Raw genomic sequence first — 24,609 nt, forward strand, 5'->3', positions numbered from 1 at the left:
TTCCTCCCCACCCTCCCCAACCCTGCTGTCCCTCCCCTGGCTCCCTCAACTGACGGCAGTGTATGATGCTCCCCTCCCTGTGTCCATGTGTTCTAACTGTTCAACATCCGCCTATGAGTGATAACATGCAGTGTTTGGTTTTATGTTCTTGTGTCAGTTTGCTGAGAATGATGGTTTCCAGATTCATCCATGTCCCGATGAAGGACACAAACTCATCATTTTTTATGGCTGCACAGTATTCCATGGTGTATATGTGCCACATTTTCTTTATCCAGTCTATCGATGATGGACATTTGGGTTGGTTCCAGGTCTTTGCTATTGTAAACAGTGACGCAATGAACATACATGTGCATGTGTCTTTATAATAGAACAATTTAATTCTTTGGGTATATACCCAGTAATGGAATTGCTGGGTCAAATGGTATTTCTATTTCTAGGTCCTTGAGGAATCACCACACTGTCTTCCACAATAGTTGAACTAATTTACACTCCCACCAACAGTGTAAAAGTGTTCCTATAGAGTCACAGGATAAACAAGGTAAAATAAGCTCTTAAAATCTTGCTCTCATAAAGCAAACTGCAACACTTAGAATTCCATTCTGTTAACCATTTGTCAGAACTCTATACACATTTCTAGAAATCTTGGATTACGTAAATCAAAAGGTAGGAACAGAAAAAAAAATGTGCAAATCTTGAAATTTCTGCAAATCCACTGTTATGTCACCACATGCTCATTAATTGGTCACGTTCATTGTCTAGAAATGTGCTTGTCTAAAAGATATCTTGACATCATAGGTACATTCCTAGAACCAAATCAGTTTTATACAATCTAGGGGGATACTTCCACAGAAGATCAGGAGATATCTCTTCCTAATTATAATGAAAGCTTACATTAAAATAGTACTTCTTTCCCTAGAAATACAGTGTATACAGAGTAAGGAGGTGACCAAACAGTAGACCTGAGGAAGGCAGTTGCTGTTTCAAAATACATCCAGAAAATCCCCACACAGGTAACAGGGGTTACACATAGATCTTCATGCAGTGATTCTGTCAACCACTTTGGCTCTCCATGTAGCTTCACAAGAGTGGGGTAATTTTTTTTTTTTTGGAAGAAATTTATATTCACCTCATTGGTATTTAAGTTACATGTGAACACTTGATAGTTCTCTATTCTCAACAAAGGCTGAAAACAGCACTCTGAGAAGAAAAAAAGCAGAAACTTCAGCTGCCAGTCATGCTGAGACTCCAGTGAGTAGGATGCTAAGATTTCAATAACATACAAATAAACAGAGTATATAGGGCAACAACCTGGATCTGTTTTTGGATTTTGCTAAGTGTTCAAGAAGGATTTCTGAGAAGAAACATGAACTTTTGAGTACAGATCAGGACTCAAATATTGCTTACTTACAGGCTAAAAGATCTTGGGCAAGTATTTAATTTCTTTGAACCTCAGGTTCCTCATCTGTAAAATAAGGATAAATGTTGTGAGGACTCAATTAGATAACGCATGTGAAGGACCAAAGAAAGCATCTGCTACTCAGTAAGCAGCAGCTCAATAAATAGAGCCTATTATTGGCTTCATCAAAGTTAATAAACTCCTACAATTAGTTATTTTCTATTAGGTATTACTTCTAGTGAGGTCCAACTAAGTCACTGATTAACATGGATCTAGGTCACTTGTCTAGTACAGAATCTATGCTGCAATATGCAGTGGGTACTTGCTCTTAGGAATCTGAAGAAATGATCCCAGTGCAGGCAAAGGTGGGAAGATCACTTGAGACCAGAATCAGCCTGGGCAATACAGTCAGACCCTCACTCTACAAAAAAAAATTAAAAATCAGCCAGGAATGGTGGCATGGGCCTGTAGTCCTAGCTACTCAGGAGGCTGAGGCAGAAGGATCACTGGAGCCCAGGAGCTTAAGGCTGCAGTGAGCTATGACTGCACCACTGCCCAGACAGCAGAGTGAAACCCTATCTCTGGAAGAAAAAGAAATAGAATCTGAAGCAATGTCTTCTGGCAAGTAATAACAATATAATCGATAGTTTACTGCATTTCTAAAGCTCTTTCTAACCTCATATGCCCACCTGAGGGAGACCATGTTTCCTATACACATTGAGGGCCTGAGTTAAGGGGAAATCAGAATGTCTAAAATGTTTAATAAGCTCCGCCACTCAAAACTTTTTCAGCTGAATGTCCAAGATTAGAAAGTAAAGTAGAATTCGACGTGAAAAATATGTAATTATAGTTTACTGAAATAAAAGAATCATCAAATTATCACCATCAAGAAGGGTAAGAAGGAAAACTGTTGACTAGAAGTATAGCCAGCCAAAAGCTAACCAACATATTAACACACAGATTAAAACCTTCTGGCATAGCTAAAACTAGACATAGTTTCCTAATTCTGTATTTTGAGTTGCTGTACTAAAAGCTTTCTGCTAAATCTCCATGACATTCTAGCATTATAGGTGTGATAAATGTAGATTTACTTGCCCAATTTACAGAAATATAAGGACTTTATCATTGTGTATAAGGCACAAGCAAATTATAGTAAAAAGAGCCCTCTTAATTCCAGATACCTGTCAGAATTTAAGTCTTGGCTCTGTCAGCAGCTTTGACAGGTCACTTTCCAAATTAGAGCCTCACGTAGTGATGTGTAAGGAGACAGACTAAATTACCTCTAAGAATCTATCCAACTTAAAAACAAGGAAGAATGAAATGTAGTTAATTTGGTGTAAATGACAGACATTTGTCTCTTGGATACAAGTATTACACATTATGTAAAAATGTAATAATTGAAGCCTATTCATCAAGGTTAATTACCATGCTTTCTCCTACACCTAATATTGCTTTCATTGTTGCTGTTGATTTCACTATTTCTAGCATCCAAAATAACAAATATCTGCTTCTATCCATCTGTATAGTATCTTTAACCACAAGTAAATTTTAACCTTTTGTTCAATCTGGTGCCTTATAAAAAGGTGAGCTTTTCCTGTTTCAACTAACAGTTCTCACAGAGTCTTCAGTATCAGAGTACAAAGAGACAAAGTTATCAGTCACTAATTGTTCGATGAATACAAATGTGGACTGTGACATTTACTAAAAGGATTTCCTGGGGTCAGATGATCAGAGTACAGCCTGGGAAAGCCAACACTTTCCATCTTCAGAAGGCTTCTTGAAGATCACCGAATGTTTTACATTCATCTGGAATGCGTTCTAAATGCCCTAGATTTCCCGATGATGCTACTGAAATTGGCTTCAGTACAACCTTCAGTATGCTTGGTTATCATGTAATACCCTCTTGCAGAGGAAATGAAAGAAAATCGGGGCAGACTGCAACTGTCAACAGGAAGACAAGCTGTCCAAATCCTTTTCTACTATAAAGGATTCACTTGCCTCATTTGTTTCATATGGAATTGAAATTATTTAGATGGTTTAGAAAATTTTATTCATAACTCCCTTGAAGGATACATTTGTTTTATTGTAGCACTGCATATTTTTAACGGGTGTTGACTTCTAATACATCATATGAACCTAAAACAGACCATTTTAAAGTAAGTACAAATTAAACATATCATACTCAAAGCAAAAAGACTTCAGCTGATTTTTCTGCTCATGCTTTCTCTCTTCTTTTCAGTATAAACTATGACAAGTTTACAATCCATATATTCATTGTTTCCAACCCAAAACTTTCAGATTCTCCACAACTGTCTCTCCTTATATCAAGAATTTTAAAAAATACATGTTAGGTTTGACTTGTTTAAACTATGGAAGAGCCTTCCCTCTTTATCTAAAAATAAATCTAAAAGAGAAAATAGCACACATAAAAATTCTGATAGAACCCAATACCATCTAAGAAACTAACTGGATACTCTAATAACAGCAACAAAATGGTAACATCACTTTACTGGCAAAGTGTACAAAAATTACCAGGGTCTTATATAACTAAAATTAATCCTTAAACAAGATTGTTGTCTCCAAAAGAGACTACTCTGACTTCAGGCCTTGAGATTCTACATAAATCTGAGAGCCGCAACAACTCGTACAACAAAAAGTAAAAGACATACTCCTTGTCCCCCACTCCTACGCCAAGGAATTCATGCAAATGATCATAGCTGTTACTCTAATGTCATTAATTTGTTTACCTCGAATAGCTTGCCCACTGAGCACAAATTATCAGATATTTCACAAGTTTTATGGAACATCTCCTATGCCTGAGGACCTTAATACTGAGATCAGTCGACAACAGCTTCATCTTAAGAGAAGTAACAGCCTGATACAGAGCATGAAGACACATTGCACACAGAAAAATTCTGATGGAACTCAATACCATCTAAGAAACTACTTAAGAGTGGGCTGATAAGATACGCAGGAAAGAAGCAGGAGACTTCACAGAGAATCAGCATTTCAGTTAGGCCAGGGGTTGGGAAGTAGGATACAAGTAGAATATATCTGGATAGAGAATAAAGAAATTCCAGGTAGACAGTTATGGTTAGGGTTCACAGGGTCAATGGTCTGAAAGTGTAAGTACTTACAGGCCAACTTGAACAGTAACAGCAAAAGAAAATGTATACCTCTGAATTTTACAAAACGTTTCAATATCCAGTTCTTCAGTTAAATCCCACAGCACGTTGAATATTATCTCCCATGAAGAGATAAGGAAATTGGAGCTCAGAGATACTGCTAATAACTGGTAAAGAGGAGATGTAAAACCACATCTTACAAATCTAGGTTCAAAGTACTTCCCTTTACAAATAAGTTACTCAGTTAGTTGAACTTGAATTTTATACTCCAAGCTAGATTTCTATTTGCACAAATTATTTAATGTATTGGTAAATTAAAGCAAATACTGCAAAATAATTCTGGGAGGAGCTCAATTACCGAAAAGAAATGCACAGAGTAAAAAGGTAGCCTTTTACACTTCTATTTAAAATGTAAATGAATATGATGGTTTTATTATATACTGTCAAGTAGCAGGAATCGTGTGTGTACTTCTTACCTTTCTTCAATTGCGCCAATAGGTTCACCATCTGTTTCCCACATTTTTGGGGAACACATAGTGGAACCTATAATTTGGGAACAAAAAAAACTATCTAAATAGAATTTTGATAAGCTCTGTGGGCACAGTGGCTCACACCTGTAATCCCAACACTTTGGGAGGCCAAGGCGGGTGGATCAATTGAGTTCAGGAGTTTGAGACCAGCCTAACCAATATGGTTAAACCCCGTCTCTACTAAAATTACAAAAATTAGCCAGCTGTGGTGGCATGCGCCTGTAGTCCCAGCTACTTGGGAGGCTGAGGCAGGAGAATTGCTTGAACTAGGGAGGCAGAAGTTGCAGTGAGCTGAAATTGTACCACTGTACTCCAGCCTGGGCTACAGAGCAAGATTCCATCTCAAAAAAAAAAAAAAAAAAACTGTCACTACTAAATACGAATAAATAAAACCCTGATGATTTATACTACATTCTATAGAGCAGATTACATGTTTCATTTAGTAATCAATCATGAAATAGAAGAAAATTAAGAACCTCAAGACACTCTATGGGAGACAGGTACTCTTTGGGTTTTAAGACTCAATTAAAATTTTACATTTACGTAGTCAGAAAGTTCTGTAACAGCGACCTTGCTCTATCATCATATCCAACTTCCTGTGGTATTTCAGCAAAGTCCCCTTCAGTTGGGTGGTCACCAGTATACACCTATTCTGTTGAAATTATTAGAATCATCCCTTTTTACTCACAAAGTATCTAGGTTTGGCTTATAAATTTTTTGGTGACCCTGCCTTTAAGCCCCAGTAGTCATTCTACTTTGGGGAGTTTGAGTGGCACTGAAACCAAATTCCTAGAATTCAGGGGTTAGAAGCACAGTAAAACTCCCTAGCCATTGTCTCCTCCTACAGTCTGTCTCCTTTAACATACACACATAGGCAAAAATGATCTTTCAAAGATTAGCTCTACGGAGTTTCAATGGGGAAACTATAAAAAGAAGACATGATTTGTGGATACACCAAAGACCAATTTGAAATAATGAGATTTGACCAGAGAATGTTGGAAAAACAAACATGTCAACTTAGAATCCAGCAGTCGCTGACAGAATTGAAAATATTTTCTAGGAAAAGCCTGAAAGTGATCTGTAAATGCAGACATTGAGAGTGAACAGCCCTTTCCAAAACAGCTACTGGCCCAGATATTAAGACAAATTTAAGATGTACAGATGGGAAGAACGAGGACCATTAAGTGAGCCCTATCTTTCTCTTTCTTCTATGTCAGGACTCCCATTTAGACAAAAAGAGCTTTTCATAGTATGTGTCAACTCTAATATTTTGTATTTACATAGACCTTCATAATAAAAAAGAAAAATCTAATATTTTCAAAGTATTTGGTGGGAAGGTGCTACTCGAAAATAATACTTAAAGTCAATCATGGACCCCTCTATAGTCACTAAACAAAACAGAATTTGTTGCTGATGGGGAAGCAGTGAAGAGGGAAAGATATCCTTATAAGTCATTCATAGTTTTACTATACACAGTTAAAAGTCCTAAAGTTAATGGAAAATGACTAAGCCTTTATGACTCATTGGAAACACAAAAACCAAAAAAGTCCAGTGGAGACTCCCCTGGTATTTGGTCATTGAGGAGCTGTATCAGGACTGGAAATGCTCATCAGGCAATACTAAAAATTTGGTGATAAAATCAGCCTTGGTAGCTCTGATACAAGTGTCTAAGAAGATGAAATGATACTTCAGTCACACAAATATCTGTCATAAGTTTTAAACAGAGCCAAAAATATAAGCTAAAAAACATAAGCAAACATTTTAAGGTGGCTGAATCTGTTGGATACTCATAAACTTCTCTTCTGAAAGCCCCACAGACCCTCACTTGGAGCTGGCATGTGGCATACTCTTACTTGACATAAGATTTCTACCTACCTACATCTGATTTTGGGATCCCCAGAAATTTACTGGGAGTGTATTTTTTTTTCTTCTTAAAAAAAGAAAGAAAAATGATTTAAGTTTGTACTTTTTAAAGTCAATTCAAAAATTAAATAGGCTGTCCTAAGAGTTCAATCAACAATAATTCCCAGAACCATCACTATCAAAGTTATGATAAAGTGTTCATATCGAAAACTGAGCTATCCAAAAAAGGTTAAATAAGAAAGTTTTTTGAAAGTTTCATTGAAAATGGTTCCAAAACAAATGTTTTTTTTTTATCTGTATAGTACCAGGTCATAAAAAAATTTAAGCTTTGCAAATCACATGGTCTCTACTACAACTGCTCATCTTTGTCTCCATAGTATATAAGCAGACCAGCACAAGTAAATGAATGTGTATGGCTATGTTCCAATAAAACTTTACTTACAGACACCGAAATTTGAATTTCATATAATTTTCACATCACGAAACATTATTTTTGAATCATTAAAAAATGTAAAAACCATCCTGAGCTACCATGCTATATAAAAACAAGTGGCAGTAGTTTGTAAGTCCCTGCAACAAATTTCAATTACTAGAGAGGATTACTGCCCACTCTTTATCGGATAAATGAACTGTCACTGCAAAAACTTAAGAAATTAGTAGAAGATTCCTGTATTGGGGTGGCCACACAGTATACTCATTCTGTATTTTCTGAACGTCATTGCATAAGGCTGAGTACATAGTCTGCATATAAAAACTACAGATTCTTGAAACCATCTCTAAGAGCTTTAGCTAATATCAAGTAGAGCTGGGAAGGTGTTTATAGTAAAGATCCCCACATCATTCTGATATTGAACTAAGGTTTTTAAAACTGTGGACATGGGCAAACTGTATGTATAATAAGAACTGTTTCCAGAATATGTGAAGAACTTCCAAACTCAATAATAGTCTAATTATTTTTAAATGAACTAAAATTTAAAACAGACACTTCAACAAACAATATAAGAATGGCAAATCAGCATAAGAAGATGGCACGACCATCAGGGAAATACAAATTAAAGCCACAAAAAGACAGAATTACACACCTGTTCAAATAGTTAAAATTTAAAAAATTAAATGGACCCTGACAATATAAAATGCCACCAAGGATGCAGGAGCAACCAGAGCCTGCATACATTGCTAGTGGGAATGCAAAACGGTACAGCCATTTTGAAAACAGTTTGACAATTTTAACATGCACTTGCCAATATATAACCCAGAAAGATATCCTTATAAGTCATGCATAGTATTACTATAAACGAAAACTTATGTTCAAATACGCGCGCGCGCACACACACACACACACACACACAAAAAAAAAATGTTTAGAGTGACTTTACTGACAACCACCAAAGGAAAACAACTCAAATGTTCTTCAATTAGTGAATGAATAAACAGTATGTTTGAGGAGACTCAAAAAACTACTCACTATGTGATCTTATTTATGCATTATTTTTGAAAAGGCAAAATTACAGGGGCAGAAAACAATTCAGCAGCTGGTAGGGGCATGAAAAGGGGGTTGAGAGGTTTGGGGTTATGAAATGTTCTGTATTTTGACTGCTGTGGTTGTTACAAGACTTCACATTTGTCAAACTCAGAACTATATATTAAAAAGAAGGAATTTTTACTGTATATAAATTATTCTTCACTGAACTTCACTAAAAAGACAAAGAAAAAGGAAAAAAACACTGACACATAAACAAGACTGGTAATACCCTGGTTCTGGTTTATTAGAAAGTCTCCACTGCTTTGTTTTTTGTTTTCTCAATGCAGGTTAACAACTATCCTATGCATACACACTTAATGTATGTGTGTATGTGTGTATGCTTTTTTAATGAAATGATGACAGAAGGAAATAACAAGTGTTTTCTGCTTAACAGCCCTTTTAAAAGTATTATCTGAGAACTCCTGTGCTGGTTTTTAAATTCAAACACCTGGAACATTCTAGATTCAAACATCTAAATAATCCCTAAAGTCTTTCTGAATATAAAAACTAATTTTCCTTTGTAGGTCTTATTTAAGATCTAGGTTATCCTAATTTTACATTTTAAATGAGTCACCAGTTAAAAACATTAATTCAATGGCACTTCCAGTGGCTACCTCTGAAACTGCAAATACAGTTGTTTTAATGTTTTTTTCTCCTCTATGGATCAGAGCGATTCATTTCTAAATATGCTCCTGTACTCGGAGAACCGGGATTTCAAGCAGCATTTACTTAAGTTTAGTGGTCTCTATAACAGTTTTCTTTATGAATGGTAGAGTATCACATGCTTTTTGTCATTGAAGCAAAATTCATTTATCTCAGTAAAAACTGTTATGTCCCTAACAAAAGCTGACGAAAGATGATGGCCTATGACCTTGACTTTATTTCCCTAATATGTTTAATTGTAGAGTTTCTACTTTTAAATATCATCCCCTTTAGAATGAATATATCAGAGAAGACATGCATTTTTGCCTGTTATTTAAGGTAGAAAAATTACTGAGGCAAGAGTGTGACTTCCTATAGTACACTCAGTAATTCATTCGTTGAATCAAAAATAAAAGCTGTAAAAAAAATTCTAATTAAACCTGTGTTAACTCAGCATCCATATGATACATTACCCTTAAAATAACTATCCTCAGAAAAAGTATTTTCACTATTTTCATTCTACTGTCTTAAACATATGGCATATCACATAAATGAAACACATCACAAATGAATCTTACACATCTACAGAACAATTTAAAATCAAGAAGGAGAAGAGAGAGAAGGGGGAAAAGGAAAGGTGAGGAGAGGAGAAGGCAGGTAAAAAGAAAGGAGGGAAGAATAACCTGTGTTACAACTACTCTAGTTATATATAGAGTATATAACTCTAACTCTAGTTGTAACTACTCACAGTTCTAAACTTTTCTAACTGTAGGCCCCAATGTGCCAATTCCTAGCTACTCAGCCTCAGTGGTTTAATACAACTCACTTGCCCTTCCTGACTCTTGGATTTTCATCTGAAAAATAAAGATGTTGGCCTAGAACAGTAGATTTTAATGCTTTCTACTCTGAAATCCCTTTTTAAAACACCAATTAACTATGGTTTCCCATGTGTGAGTTGTCCTTTAAGTACCTGTTATTTTAAAAAAAACATATATTTTACAAGTAACAGTTACATAAATTTGAAAATTCCCTTGTTCATTAAAAAAACTATTGCATGTCTACATATGGCAATAAACTATTTTCTTCTCTTTTGTGAAAGCCATTTTTGGTCCACAAATGAATTCAGAGGGTTCTTCCAACAACTCCATGCATTCTGTACTGCAGCAAAGATCATGTTCACGTACCATGGGAAACTTTTTTTTTTATTGTGGAAATACCCTCAACACAATATGTGGCACACAGCAGATAATTATTATTTTTTAAAGTCTGTATATCAAAGATTCCTTCCTGCTCCCAAATTGAGTGATACTACTTTGCACTTAGAAAAAAAATTAAACTTATTACTCAAACAAAAATCAAAACCACAAAACAACATTTAGAAAATGTTTTTACTAAAATTCTATTCTTAATGAGTATCTCCAAGGCCAGAAGAGAAAGCAACAAACTATTTTCTTTAATTTTTCTATGTAATACATATCTATGTTGAATGAGTTCTATTTACAAGACACACCTACAAAAAAATGGAAAAAAATTCCAAGTTTTTATAAATTTAATGCTGGTATAAATAATACAGATAGTTTAAGAGGTGTTAACTTTGTCTTTTAAGAGTTTACACTCTGAAAAATACAAAATTATTATGCCAGAGATAAAATTCCTAAATCAACAGAGAATATTAAGGTATTCATTCACTCATTCATTTATTCACAAATGCAAATATTTACTGAATAGTTGCTGACTATATAAAAGACATTCATCCAGGTAAGGAGGGTAAAGCAAGATAACTAAGACAAAAACCACCTTGCTCAAAGAGATTCAGCCAGGGTCTCATTAAAAAGCAGCAACCAAAACAAAAACTGTTACGGAATTTTGAAAAACAGGGAAAACGAGTTTGCCCTTTCTCCAGAAATAGGTACATTCTCATGGACATTGCCATTTGTTTAGATGCCTAGTGTGCATGTGACAAGCTTTAAATCTCTTGGACTACTGGTTAATTGATTGTACCAGATATAATTTTGTATCTTTCCCTTGAAGTTCTGGATTTATGCCATTAACGTAATATACCACATTATGCCACCAGAGTGTCCTGAACCGAAAATAAATCAGTGCTTTCTAGGTATGTTTTCTTTTACAGACAGTTCTAAAAATGTATTAAATTGTATCTTTCAGGAAAGAAAAAGGATTTGCTCCCAGAATAGCACCTGTACGCTCAGTAGCAAGTCACTCCTAGGTAAACTGATTTCTGATGTTAAGCACATACGTGCACACAATTACGCCAGAATTCACCGACTTTAAGACAGCAGAACTTTCCACCTAAAGAATATAAGAATAGGACATAAAAAACAAGATTGTAAGAACTGCTGTAAGGAAAGAAAAACAAAGATTAACACTTGGAGAAAATAGGAGGGGTTGAAAGCATGCATTTCACAGCTAAAAGTGATAAAACTCTACTGCTTCAGAAATTGCCAAGAAGTTGATAAAACGCCAAAAGGTTTAGAAAGGCTTTGATAAACCCCTTGGTTAGAGAGGGGTAAATGGCAGAATTACAGTAAGCGGACAATACAAATTAATCAGCAATACAGAAACTTGGAGAGCAAAAGGAAAGTAGGGCATCATGACTGCTGGTTCCGAAAAGAAAAATTCAATCAAGAAGCTAAAATTGACCCCAAAATATGTCAGTTTGTCAACTTAAAGTGTTCATTTTTAGAAAATGTTTTCAGATCTGAACTCAAATAAACTTTCAGAATATTACTGAAACATGCCTATTCCTTTGCCTAATATTCACAAATTGCATTTTGCATTTCAGTCATAGATCTACTTTAGTTTAAAATGGCTGGAAATTATTTCAAATCTAGAACCTCAAATGTTTCAGAAGAAACAGAGTATTATTCCTAAATATTGGCAACAGTGTTTTCCATTACAAAAAGTAGGTAGATGTTCCAAACACCCTTTTAACCAGAAAAAAATGATGTGTTGACACTTAGTTGACTTAACCACCTACATTTCAACTCAATCATTTCACTTTGTCTCCCAGTTTAAGAGATTTACCAAAGTATAAATACTACCATAGATATGTGTGCTTTTTCAAAAGATCTGTCCAAATGATGAATATTTTTGACTTCCTTAAAAACTAAGTAAGCAAGCATTAGATTTCAACCTAGAAAAAAGGATTTTTAAATATCCCCTTAACCCTAATGTCAGCTGCTGCCCATGACCTCTACTGAAACGTTGATGACAAAAGGTCCCAGGGTGCCCCATCCCCTCCTAAAGAAACAGCAGTGGAAAGGCGCACACATTCACTACACTATTATTCTTAATCTCTATTGGAATCTACCCCATGATACCAAGTTGAATATAAATTGTAATTGTACATAAATCTACCAAAGGTTTAAATTAAAAAGAGAAGTAAACAGACACAGGGATTTTTTTGAATGTGATTCAAAAATCTGCATCAGAATATTAAACTAATTACTACTACTAACCCTTCTCACATAAAGTTGGAGTTTCAGTATTACCACAGTCTCACAGTTTGCGCATGTTTTGCCCTATCGGGGCACCAGCTTCTTTCTCTTTAATTAGGATAAAGACACTGTTAGGGAGTAACTGGGCCATAATTAAGAGTTATATTAGGGAAAGATACTTTATTAGACTTGAATACTTCCCAGATCAAAAACTTCACCACCATTAGTAGGACACTCCGAGCATAATACATCATTTCCTTTGATAATCTTGGAACCAGAAAAGTCGGCTGTTTACAGACAGTGATCTTCTCATCAATTCCTGACCACCTTCAAAGTTAATAAATAGTTAATTCTAACTTAATGAAAGAGCCACACCGAATTTCCTCACCAATTTACCAGATTACATAAAAGCCATCGCCAGACACCATATTATGCAAAATGAAAGCTAATTTAAATGTATTAGACTCTAGAGTGTGGAAATGGAAAAATTTTTCCATTTTTAGATGGAAGGTGTTTGTGGAACTCCTTGAGAAATAGTATGTTAGAACAAGTCATTCATGTCTTGGTAAGAAATCAGAAGACCTAAGGGTAATATAAATGTACATAAAGAGTTTTACGTTTTTTCCAGGTCATTCGCATGAATAGGGGACTGGATAAAACCACAAGCAGTGTATGATCAATACTATACATGCCAGGTTTTATGTGAACTCCAACTCTCATTCTATTCACCATGCACCCTCAAAGTGCCACTACACAATGCACAAGGATCACTCTTTCTCTAGAGACAAAACCAACACATATGCACACAAAAAAACCCTCACATCCAAAAGTTAAGGATAACCAGACAATCTCTAAAACGAGAACTTTCAAAGTATTGATCTGCCTTTTCTATCACTCAGGCTCTTTAGTCTTGACAGCAGAGTGAAAACTTCTCTACAGGTGAAAGCCCTAAGTGTTCATCAAAGCCATACCAGGAACAGAAAGGCAGAAAAATACTAACGCTAAGATCCCACGACTAAGCTTTAACACCCTTCTGGAACAATAAGACAGAACTAAGCCCATTAGAAATTCTACATGAAATCAGTGCCCACTAGTCACTAATCTCCTACTGCTTGAAACTCTGGGAAAGCAACCAAACAGTCCCTAATTTTCTTGAGATTTCTGGGCTGGCCTGAGCACCCAAAAAACTGAGTCGATTAAGGTGGCAAAAAAAAAAAAAAAAAAGCGGTTCCAAGAAAGCAAAAATTATTTTCAATTCCACATCTACAACACACCTCAGGCTACAGTATTTAGTTGAAATAAATGACATCCACAAGAAAAGCCGACTTTACAAGCCCTTGGAACTTATGGGCCTGCAGTAGCACTCTGGAACTTCTCTTCTTCCTAGGACCTAAGAATAAACAAAGATAACTCAAGGCATAAGGCGATCCAGCACCTAAGATCTCAGGGAAGGAAAAAAAAAAAAAAAAAACGCTAGGTCCTGAGGCACCTCGGGAAGAACAGGGAAGGGAAGTCAAAACGCTACTTGATGTCAGCTACTGCCAGGTCAGTACTAATCAATCTCTATTTTCCTGGACATTGGTATAAAGAGCAATGACAAGGTCATCAGTCCCCCGCTCCCTCGCTCACTTTTTTTTTTTTTTTTTTAAAGAAAATGCTTATAGTGGCTTCCCGCCCGCGCAGAGCACAGCCAAGACTAAACTTTTAAACTGTGAGGAAGGTGGGAAAGTCAGCCAGCCAGCCAGCCGCGGGCCTAGGAAAAGTAGGGAGAGAAGGAAGCAGAGTCAGGTTTCAAAACAAAGGCTCCACACGGAACTAAACGTCAACCCCTCCCCACTTCCCAGCCTTCCAGCCAGCCAGGCCGGGCCTCGATTTCTAAGCACAGTTGTCAGCCTGACCCAGCTCTTCAGCGCTCACTGAGGGCCGTGCCCTGCACGAGAACATGAGCACAACCACTTGCTGGGGGGGTGTTGGCCTCCCCCAACCCCCTTACCGGAGGAAAAAAACGCTCGAAACGCCAGTGACTTGCCCAAGGTCCCACGCTAGAACCTGAATTCAGGTCCCCTCACGTCCAGGCAAGGCCAACGCAAGGCAGACGCCGCGCTACGGCCGCGGGAGCCGACACGGCAACGCCCCTGCCCCGAGAGAACCTCCGGCGGGGAGAGGGGAGGGTCCCGCGCGCCCTCCCTCCCTCCGCGGCCCTCACCTTCCTTGACTCCAGGCAGCTTCGACTGGTCGATGCTGACTTCAGCCATATTGGGCCGGGGTCCCGGTCGCGCCTTTCACGCCGGCGCCGAGCGGGGCCCCGAGCGCAGCAGTAGCGCCCGACGCGGCGCAAAGTCCGGCGGGAAGCGCTCGGAGGCCGGAGAACGGAGCGGGGCGCGCGGGCGGGCGGGGGCTGGTGACCAAAGCAGCGGGAGACGGACCCCGACGCACCCGGCTGGCGGCCCCGCCGCCCCGCCGCGGCCACCTGCTCCGCGCCCCCAGCCCCAATCGACACCAAATATCCGGAGCCCGGAAATGCAGCGGGACCGTCCAGTACGGAGGGAGAGAGGAGACAGAAAGGCCGGCGGGCGGGGGAGGGGGCGCTGCAGGTCTGTAACCGCAATCGCGAGTGGCTGGCGAGCGAGGATCAGCGCCCGCCGCCGCCTCCCTGCTGTCTCCTTTGTGCTCAGTGACGCGCCTGAGGCTGGGGCCCCGCTGTGCTCCCGCCCCCGGGCCCTGCCTCCCTCCCGAGGGGGGGGTCGAGTCTTTAGGTGGGGGCTTTGTATCCTAGAGGCCTCAACAAAGGGGCCACGCCGGTCACCCAAAACATAACCGTTCCAGTGATTGGTGTCGTCAGCATTATGTGGTCTGGTTCTGGGATGGAGATTTACACAGGGTGTTCACTGCACGACTGCCTCTGTCTCATACACTCTTGTTGCACCAGAAATTAGAGGACAGATCATAGATGGCCATAAACCCCGAATACAACCTACAAAGAGCAGCTGATAAAATTCCGGGCCAGTTGGGAGTAGAGTGTGTTCACAATCAGCTGGGAGAACTGAGTCATTCATTCATCAAAATCGCATGAATGTGTCTAGCAAGCGTGATGTTAGTTACTGGGGGTGATAAAGAGGCGTCAGACTTATCTCTGTTACAGCGCTGCACACATTGGACTATAACTGTAACATTTCTACCTCTCTAAAACAGACAACGTCTCCTGTCTCATCTCCTGGCAACAGAATGCACCCTCCTGTTGGGAAATTGCCTCTTTCCCCTCTCTTCAGAGGTGAGCTTCTCCCAACGTGTGCCATGTCTGAACCTCAATACTGCCACATCAGTCTACCCCTTTCCTCCACCGACACGGGTTCATCAGAGGGTGGCTGGGTGACCCAGACAGGTTAAACAAAATACTTTCCTGGGCTTAGTACATAAGGAGATACACATTCTATTTCCTGTGGAAAAGAAAAGATCTGCCTCTAGTAGATGATGAAACCAAACTGAAGACAAGCAAAGAGAAGAGAAAGGGAGATGAAGAGGTCATGTTCTGATGTTACCACAATAGGAAAGCAGGATATCCCCAGAACGCTGGCATTTCCGCAGCTCCTGGGTTCTGGGATCTACAACCAGCAAACTCTCAATTCATCCTGTTTTGCTTAAGTTAGTAATAGTTGATTTTCTGTCACTCACAACTCAGAGTCCCAGTAGAGGCCACATAGGGGAGATTTGTGTTTTTTTGTTTTTTGGTTTTTCGGTTTTTTAAAAAAAAACAGAGTCTTACTCTGGCTGGATCTCGCCTCCCTGCAACTTCTGCTTCCCTGGTTCAAGCGATTTCTCCTGCCTCAGCCTCCCGAGGAGCTGGGACTACAGGCGTGCACCACCACTCCCAGCTAATTTTTGTATTTTTAGTAGAGACGAGGTTTCACCATGTTGGCCAGGATAGTCTCGATCTCTCAGCCTCATGATTCGCCTGCCTCAGCCTCCCAAAGCAATAGTATTACAGGTATGAGCCACCGTGCCTGGCCAGGAAGGTTTTATTTGAACTTGACATTGAAAAGCAGTTGGATTTTAGGCTAGCAAAAATTTAGAAGACTTTCAAGGCCAGAGGGTAGCAAAGTACAGTCCGCAGGCCAATCCAGCCCACTGAATTTGAATGACTGCTTTTTATGTGTTCAAATAATTACATTTTAAATCATTATATAAATAGGACATCATATTTTCAACCTTGCCTCTTAAGCCTCAAAGTCTAAAATATGCTTTACAGAAAAAGTTTACCCACCCCAGGGCTAGGCAGAGATAACACTCAGTAAGTTAAATATGGGAATAAGACGGTAGTGGTATTAGAAAGGTACGTTTATGGAGATTTTTTACTTGTAATTGTCCTGCAATCTAGTATTTTTTTTTAACTTCCTGTGGTCATAGAGAATATTTATAATAGCAGTATTTTCGGTTTTCCTCCCCAAATCTGTTGTTTTTACTTCTCTCCCAAGCCATGCCCTTGAATGCTGACACCTGTAGATCAATCACTAGGCCCCCTTGACCTGTGGCTTCCTGTTGGAATTGACCAATGGGAAGTGCTGGCAGAAAATCAAAAGAAGGGAGGAGAGAAAAATCAGACTGTTCTTCTTTTTTTTAAGCCACATTTTTGGCCACAATCCTGTCCCTCTATGACTGCAAGGCCTGTCTGGAGCCTCTTTTCTATGGCTTCAGCTCTCATGGGTCTCTAGTAATATGATTTCTTTCCAGTTCCCCTTCAGCCTAGAGTATAATGCTGTCCCCTGGTTCCTTTTTTTCTTTTTTTCTTTTTTTTTTTGGACAAAGTCTTATTCTGTTCCCCAGGCAAGAGTACAGCAACAGGATCTTGGCTTATTGCAACTTCTGCCTCCCAGGTTCAAGCGATTTTTATGCCCCAGCCTCCCCAGTAGCTGGGATTACAGGCATACACCACCACGCCCAACTGATTTTTTGTATTTTTAGTAGATACACGGTTTTGCCATGTTGACCAGGCTGGTCTTGAACTCCTGGCCTCAAGTGATCCACCAATCTCGGCCTCCCAAAGTGCTGGGATTACAGGCATGAGCCACTGCACCCAGCCTCCCTCGTTCTCTTAACTCAGTATCTCTGCAAAAAGTCTCTTCATTACATTCTTTTCAGTTAAATCATTTTTAGTGCACCTTCTGTTTCCTACGTAGACTCTATTACAGTAAAATATGCCAAAAGGTCACTGCTTTCTTTTCATTAAAAATATCCACATTTCTGGCCTAGAGAAAAAATGAAAGCACATGTAATAGCTACAACGATTGTTTAGGGAATCAGCTGCTTTCAATAGAAAAAGTAATGAAAAAGAACCAGGAGCCCCTTTCAGGTGCTAGAGCAGAGGGCCTGGAAATCCATCACAGAGTGGTGCTTTCCTTCAACAACTCCACACGTGTTCTGTATAGGTCCACAACCAGAGCAAACAATTAGAATTCAGCATTACAGGGGAGGCGACTTCTAGCAAAGGACTGAAAGTAGCATAGGGAATAGCCAGGATCTTTTGAGTATTTATTGTATGGAGAATGAACATAGGGCGAATTTCTATAACAAGCCTACATTTTGTTGTCCTGAAATGTCCATTTTGCAACAAAAAAGAAAGCATAAGACTTCTTAGAAAGCATACAGATCCCTAATTTGGGGCAGATCCCAAACAAGTAATTCAGCATCAAATCAACTTGAACGCCATAGTGAGGAATAAAGATTTGATTTGTAAGGCAATATGAAGCTGTTAATTGATTTTTTTTTAGATGGAGAGTTACATCATACATTTTCTACTTTTATACAGCAAATTTGGTAACAATAAAATACATGGATTGGAGTAGGGAGGCATTGGTCATGAGGAATAAAAACTCCAGTTTGAAAACTATCAAATTCCACAAAGGCAACCCCAAGTTAGAGCTGCTAAAAGGTAACCTCCATGAGGGCAGGGGTTTATCTGTTTCACTCCCTACTATCCCTGTCTCTAGAATGGTGTTTGGCATATAATAAGCACTCAACAAATGTATGTTGATAAATAAATAAATGAATATAGTTATCCAATTGTATTATCAACAAGAATCACAAATTAAAGGTAAGTTAAAAGAAAACAATATAGGCAAATGAATAAACTACACTAGACTTTGGCAAAACAGGAAAGGGGATCCACGGAACTACACTACCCTACACTTTTGGAAAAAATTGTCTATGTCCTTGGCACCCAGTGCTTCCTAGCTCATCAGCATAATCTACCTAGGAAAGCAGTTCCAAAAAGGAGGATATAATTAGAACTGTTATTCTCCTTCCCCAAGAAGACTGTATTAATTTTCTAGGGTTGTCATAACAAAATACCACAGATTGAATGGCTTAAACAACAGAAATGTATTTTTTCACAGTCTGGAGGCTAGAAGTCCAAGGTCAAGGTGTCAGAGGGTTTGGTTTCTTCTGAAATCACTCTTCTTGGTTTGCAGATTAGATTAGGGCCAACCCAAATGTCTTCTTTAAAGGCCCTGTCTGCAGTGCGGTCACTCTGAAGCAATGGAGGCTGGGGCTTCAACCTACGAATCATAGGGAGACATAATTCCGCCTGTAATAGAGACAATTCGGACAATAATCCAACCATAGTGTTTACCTCTTTACTCTAGACCCCAAAGCATTTTTGTCTGGACTCTCACACCGTATGTAAGTTCCCCAACCTTACTTATGCTCTTAAGTTTTCCCAGTTGCTCAAGCCCCCTCACCCTGCCCTATGGAATTCATAATCAGTTACTCACAATATTCCCCATATCTCTCTTTGTAATTATTCCCTTTCTCTTCTTTTCCTACTGGAACTCAGTTGTCACCTGGGGACATTGCTCTTCCGGCAGTCCTCTAAATTAGTGGCTGTTTCTTCTTACACACCCTATGTCCCACTAGACCTGGAGGCGCCATGGCTGTTTCGTTTTTATCTTATTGCCTTTTCTAGAACATATGTCTTTCCTATTCTTAAATATGTTCAATTTCTTTACAGCTCATATCCTCAAATTCTTTTACCTACTACATCTCCTTATGGCAATTATCTGTACACCTCTAGGTAACTTCTTATTCCTTAGAGATGAGAACTTTTTTTCTCATTGTCATCACAGAATACTTGATGTTTTTACTGTATACATAAACATTCCGAGTAATTCCTTCTGGTAACCTGACCTCTCTTTTCTTGACATATATATATATATATATATATATATGTGTGTGTGTGTATATGTGTGTGTGTGTGTGTGTGTGTGTGTGTATACACATACATACATATTTTTTTTCCCCTGAGATGGAATCTCGCTGTGTCACCCAGGCTGGAGTGCAGTGGCACGGTCTTGGATCAGTGCAACCTCCACCTCCAGGGTTCAAACAACTCTCGTGCCTCCATCTCCTGAGTAACTGGGATTACAAGAGTGTACCACCATGCCCAGCTAATTTTTTGCATTTTTAATAGAGATGAGGTTTCATGATGTTGGCCAGGCTGGTCTTGAACTCCTGAACTCAAGTGATCCACTCGCTTCAGCCTCCCAAAATGCTGGGATTACAAGCGTGAGCCGCCATGCCCAGCTTTGACGTCCTTATTCTGATGAGCTAATACCCCATTGTATTAGTCTGTTCTCACTCTGCTAATAAAGACATACTGAAAACCAGGTAATTTGTAAAGGAAGGAGGCTAATGGATTCCATATGGCTGGGGAGGCCTCACAATCATGGCAGAAGGCTAATGAGGAGAAAAGTAACATCTTACGTGGCAGCAGGCAGAAGAGCTTGTCTAGGGGAAAGTCCCCTTTATAAAACCATCAGATCTCATGACACTTATTCACTATCAATGAGAACAGCACGGGAAAGACCCGCCCCATGATTCAGTTATCTCCCACCAGGTTCCTCCCACCACACTTGGGAATTCTGGGAGCTACAATCCAAGATGAGATATGGGGGAAGCCCAGCCAAACCACATCACCCCAGCCCATCTGTCTTACTCTATTTTCAGTTGCTTATACCAGAATATTTGAAACTGGGTAATTTATAAAGAAAATGAATGTATTTGTTACACTTATGGATGCCTCCAATGGAAGGAGGCCCATCTGGTGACAGCCTTCTTACTGGTAGAGCATCTCTACAGAGACCCAAGGTGGCACAGAGCATCACATGATGAAGAGACTAAATGTTCTAGCTCAGGTCTCTCTTCTTCTTCTTGTAAAGCCCCCAATGATAACCCATTAATGATGGTTCCACTCCAATGATAACTCATTAATGATTCAGCAATGAATTGACGCATTCATAACAGCAGAGGTCTCATGACCCAATCATCTCTTAAAGTCTCTACCTCTTCATACTCCCATGTTGGTGACTAAATTTCAGCATGAGTTTTGGAAGGCACAAAATTCAAGCCATTGCACCATCTCCATCAACTGTTCTCAGGGTCATTCACCAGAATCTGTACTTACTAAAAACTGATCCTTTGTCAATTTCAAACATCCTCCAATTACCACTTCTATCTCTCCAACTCACTCCTAGAGGCACCCCAGATTCAACAATTCTTCAATTACACAAGAACCTATAGTCTGTTTGCCCTAGTACCCTGGTACTGACTCTCACTTGACCCTATACCGCATTTTCTTCTTAGCTGGCTTAAATTTGACAGTTCATTTTGATAATCACTCCAGATTCAGTACCTTCAATTCCTTTGTCTCTGTCTTCCTCTTTTCTACTTGCATACTAATATACAAAATGTGGCTAATCTACTTTAACTCTACATATTGCCCTGATCAATTAATTTCCTATTCCAAAAAACACTGATTGCACACCTTCTTTTCTTATACCTACAAGGTTCCTAGCCTCTTTTTACTCTTAGTATCTTAGATTTGTGAGAAAATAAAAGCACTGAGGCCAGGGGCAAGGGCTTACACCTATAATCCCAGCACTTTGGGAGGCACAGGCAGGCAGATCACCTCAGGTCAGGAATTTGAAACCAACCTGGCCGACATGGTGAAACCCTGTCTCTACTAAAATTACAAAAATTAGGTGGGCATGGTGGTGTGTGCCTGTAGCCCCAGCTATTTGGGAGGCTGATGCAGAAGAATCACTTGAACCCAGGAGGCAGAGGTAGCAGTGAGCCCAGATATCCAGCCTGGGCAACAGAGTGAGACCCTGCACTCTACTGCACTCTGACCTGGGTGACAGCAAGACTCTGTCTCAAAAAAATAAAAATAAAATAAAAACATGAAAAGAGAACTTCAACATCATACTCTTTCCAAATCTCTTAACCCATCTACTTCTCCTAAGACTGACATCTTCATTTGGAGACTGGATATGAGTGAGATAACATTTAACAACCAGAATAACAGAGGCACAAACACAGCACTAGAGCAGTTTGTGGAGCTTTAGTTTCTGGATGGTGGGCAGGTCCAGCAATTTTCAAGGGAAAGGAGGTGGGGGTGAGAGCACTCAAGGGGCTCAGAAGAGCAATTATTTATAAACTGTCCTGAAAGTATGTTAATATCTTAACAGTCATTGTTGCTTTGGTTGTGCGTGTCTGCTGAATATCAGCCCTGATGAGACCCTGTTTCTTCATTTTCTCAAAGATATTGCTCCCAAAGTTATCTTCTCTCTCTGCTGCACCATTACTTTATCCTTTCAAATTTGCTATAATTCCTCCAGCTTAACAAACATTTGCCATAGCTCCAGTCCCCTTCAGCTATTATCATATTTTTCTGCTCCTATTTACAGCAACCCTCACTGGAATATTTGTCTGTTCTTATGGTCTGCATTTCCTACTCTCTTATTCTTTCTTGAATCTATTCTAATCATACTTTTATCTACACCACTCCAAAAACAAACTTTTTATTAACATTAGCAGTGACTTCCATGTTGCTAACCCAGAGATCAATCTCATCCTCCTCTTATTACCAAATTGCCACCATTTAACCAAGATGACTCTACTTTCATGTTTGAAACATTGTTTTGGTTTCGGTTTGTTATTTTTATTACATTTTGTATTTTTCTTATCTCCCAAGACAATGCTGCATTACTGACCACACTGGAAAACCGGCCTGAGTCAATGAATGCTCAATGCTGAGTTTCTATTGGATAGTGTTAACTGCCAATTATTGGAGATAGTCATGGGCTGGCAACTCTACCTAAAATGTTTCTACCAGGTTACAAAGAAAGTAAGTCTGAAACCAAATTCATACATTATATATGAATGTTCATTTATTATATGCACATAATGAATGTATGTACAAATACACAGTCACATATATTTTTGTATATCACATATATGCACATTTTTATATGTACACACACACACACACACACACACACATTTATTAGCAGGTAGATACAAAGAAATCATAAAGACTGTTTTGAAAACATGATGAAGTCCCAATTTCCTATCTTTTATGGAGTCTGACTACACAGTCTATAAAAGATTTGTACAAACACAGACATTATTTTGGACTCATGCCTTTGGAACCATTGCAAAAAGTAAAGGCTGAAAATCTCCTTTGGCTGTTATACCTTGTCCAAACAAGAGTGTGGGATTTCTTTAAAATATTTCAGGCAATTCATATACCTCCACCTATTTTGAGGACCCTTAATTTTCCTAGTGGAAAATTTCTTGCATTCATTCAATGATGCTTTAGAGTTCCTATTAATAATCTAAGATTTTAAAGATAGCTAAAGGTCTTACTATAACTTCCTTTAGAGTATAGCCTTCTGATAATAATGTGGGTTACAATACCTGTGGTTTGAATTCCTAGCTAGGTAACTGACAGTCCCTGTACTGTATATGAAAATTAACTCCCCCCCAATACACACGCACTTTTTTTTTTTTTTTGAGATGGAATCTCAATTTGTCACCAGGCAGGAGGGCAGTGGCAAAATCTTGGCTCACTGCAACCTCTACCTCCCAGGTTTAAGCAATTCTCCTGCCTCATCCTCCTGAATAGCTGGGACTACAGGCTCAGGCCATCACGCCAAGCTAATCTTTGTATTTTTAGTAGAGACTGGGTTTCACCATATTGGCCAGAATGATCTCTATCTCTTGACCTCATTGATCGTTGATCGGCCTGCCTCAGCCTCCCAAAATGTTGGGATTACAGGCCTGAGCCACTACAGGTATTGATTAACTTACGATCTATGCAACTTACGACCATTTGACTTTACGACCACAATTGCTAGCCACGACTGCTCCGCTGTAGATTTTTGGAAACACTACAACATTTTGTTGTGTATCAAGAATATCACTACCGCCTGGGAGGCTGTGACAACAAAGGGCATGAATGGCATCTGGAAAAATTGTGTTAAGCGCTATGTTAATGATTTTGACGGATTTGACAGTGAACATGAACTTGAAACGATTCGGGAAAAAATAGTAAAACTCACTAAAGACCTTCCTTTGGAGTGTGAAATGAAAGATGTCGAAGAGTTGCTAGACAAAGAATCCGGAGAACTTACAAATGAGGAGCTAATTGAACTGGAAGAAGAAAGAGTGGCGGAAGAATAAAGAAGAGAAGGAGAGAAAGAAGAGGAGGAGCCAGAAAGAAAGTTCACCACTAAGGGATTATCAGACGGTTTATCTTTATTGAATAAACTTCTTATACATTTCAAAGCAATGGACCCAAACATCGAACGATTTGCAAGGATTGAACGGACGGCGCACGGTGTGTTTCGTCCATATCGTGAAATTTATGAAGGAAAAAAGAAACATACAATTCAGACAAAGCTCACCATGTTTTTGAAAAAACCAGCTCCGGTAACCCGAACTGCTGCCTCAGATGACGACATCAACAATCCGCAGCCAAGCACCATCGGCCAATAAAATGTTTCATACATGTTTATATATTTTGATATGTTTTGCAATTGGGAAAATGTTTCCTATGGTATTTTTTACACCTGTATTTTGTATTTTTGTATGCACCTGTATTTTGTAATTTTGTATGTTTTGCAAATATTAAACCAGTTGTACTGGTAATGCAGTGTTTTACTTAAACCTGACGAATGGGCCGGGCGCGTTGGCTCAAGCCTGTAATCCCAGCACTGTGGGAGGCCAAGGCGGGTGGATC

The 24,609-nt window shown here is 39.1% G+C and overlaps 1 protein-coding gene and 1 long non-coding RNA gene across 5 annotated transcripts in view; one reads left to right on the plus strand and one right to left on the minus strand.

Annotated features, from left to right (window-relative positions):
- CCDC50 (coiled-coil domain containing 50) overlaps positions 1-15,360 on the minus strand; it is a 113,209-nt gene extending 97,849 nt beyond the window's left edge. For all 4 annotated transcript variants that reach the window (XR_004275134.1, XR_004275133.1, XM_032298244.1 and 1 more), the window contains exon 1: positions 14,743-15,360. Coding sequence is in view for 2 of the 4 variants with exons in the window: in XM_032298244.1 (XP_032154135.1) it covers positions 14,743-14,791 (49 nt within the window). In the remaining 2 variants the exon portion in view is untranslated. The remainder of the gene's footprint in view (positions 1-14,742) is intronic.
- The window catches only part of LOC116564859, a 317,617-nt gene that overhangs the window by 63,402 nt on the left and 229,606 nt on the right, over positions 1-24,609 (plus strand). The gene's annotated exons all lie outside the window — the stretch shown is intronic.

This window comes from Sapajus apella, unplaced genomic scaffold, assembly GCF_009761245.1.
Source record: "Sapajus apella isolate SASKATOON/1434 unplaced genomic scaffold, GSC_monkey_1.0 scaffold38, whole genome shotgun sequence".
In the NCBI taxonomy this organism is placed as follows: Eukaryota; Metazoa; Chordata; class Mammalia; order Primates; family Cebidae; genus Sapajus; species Sapajus apella.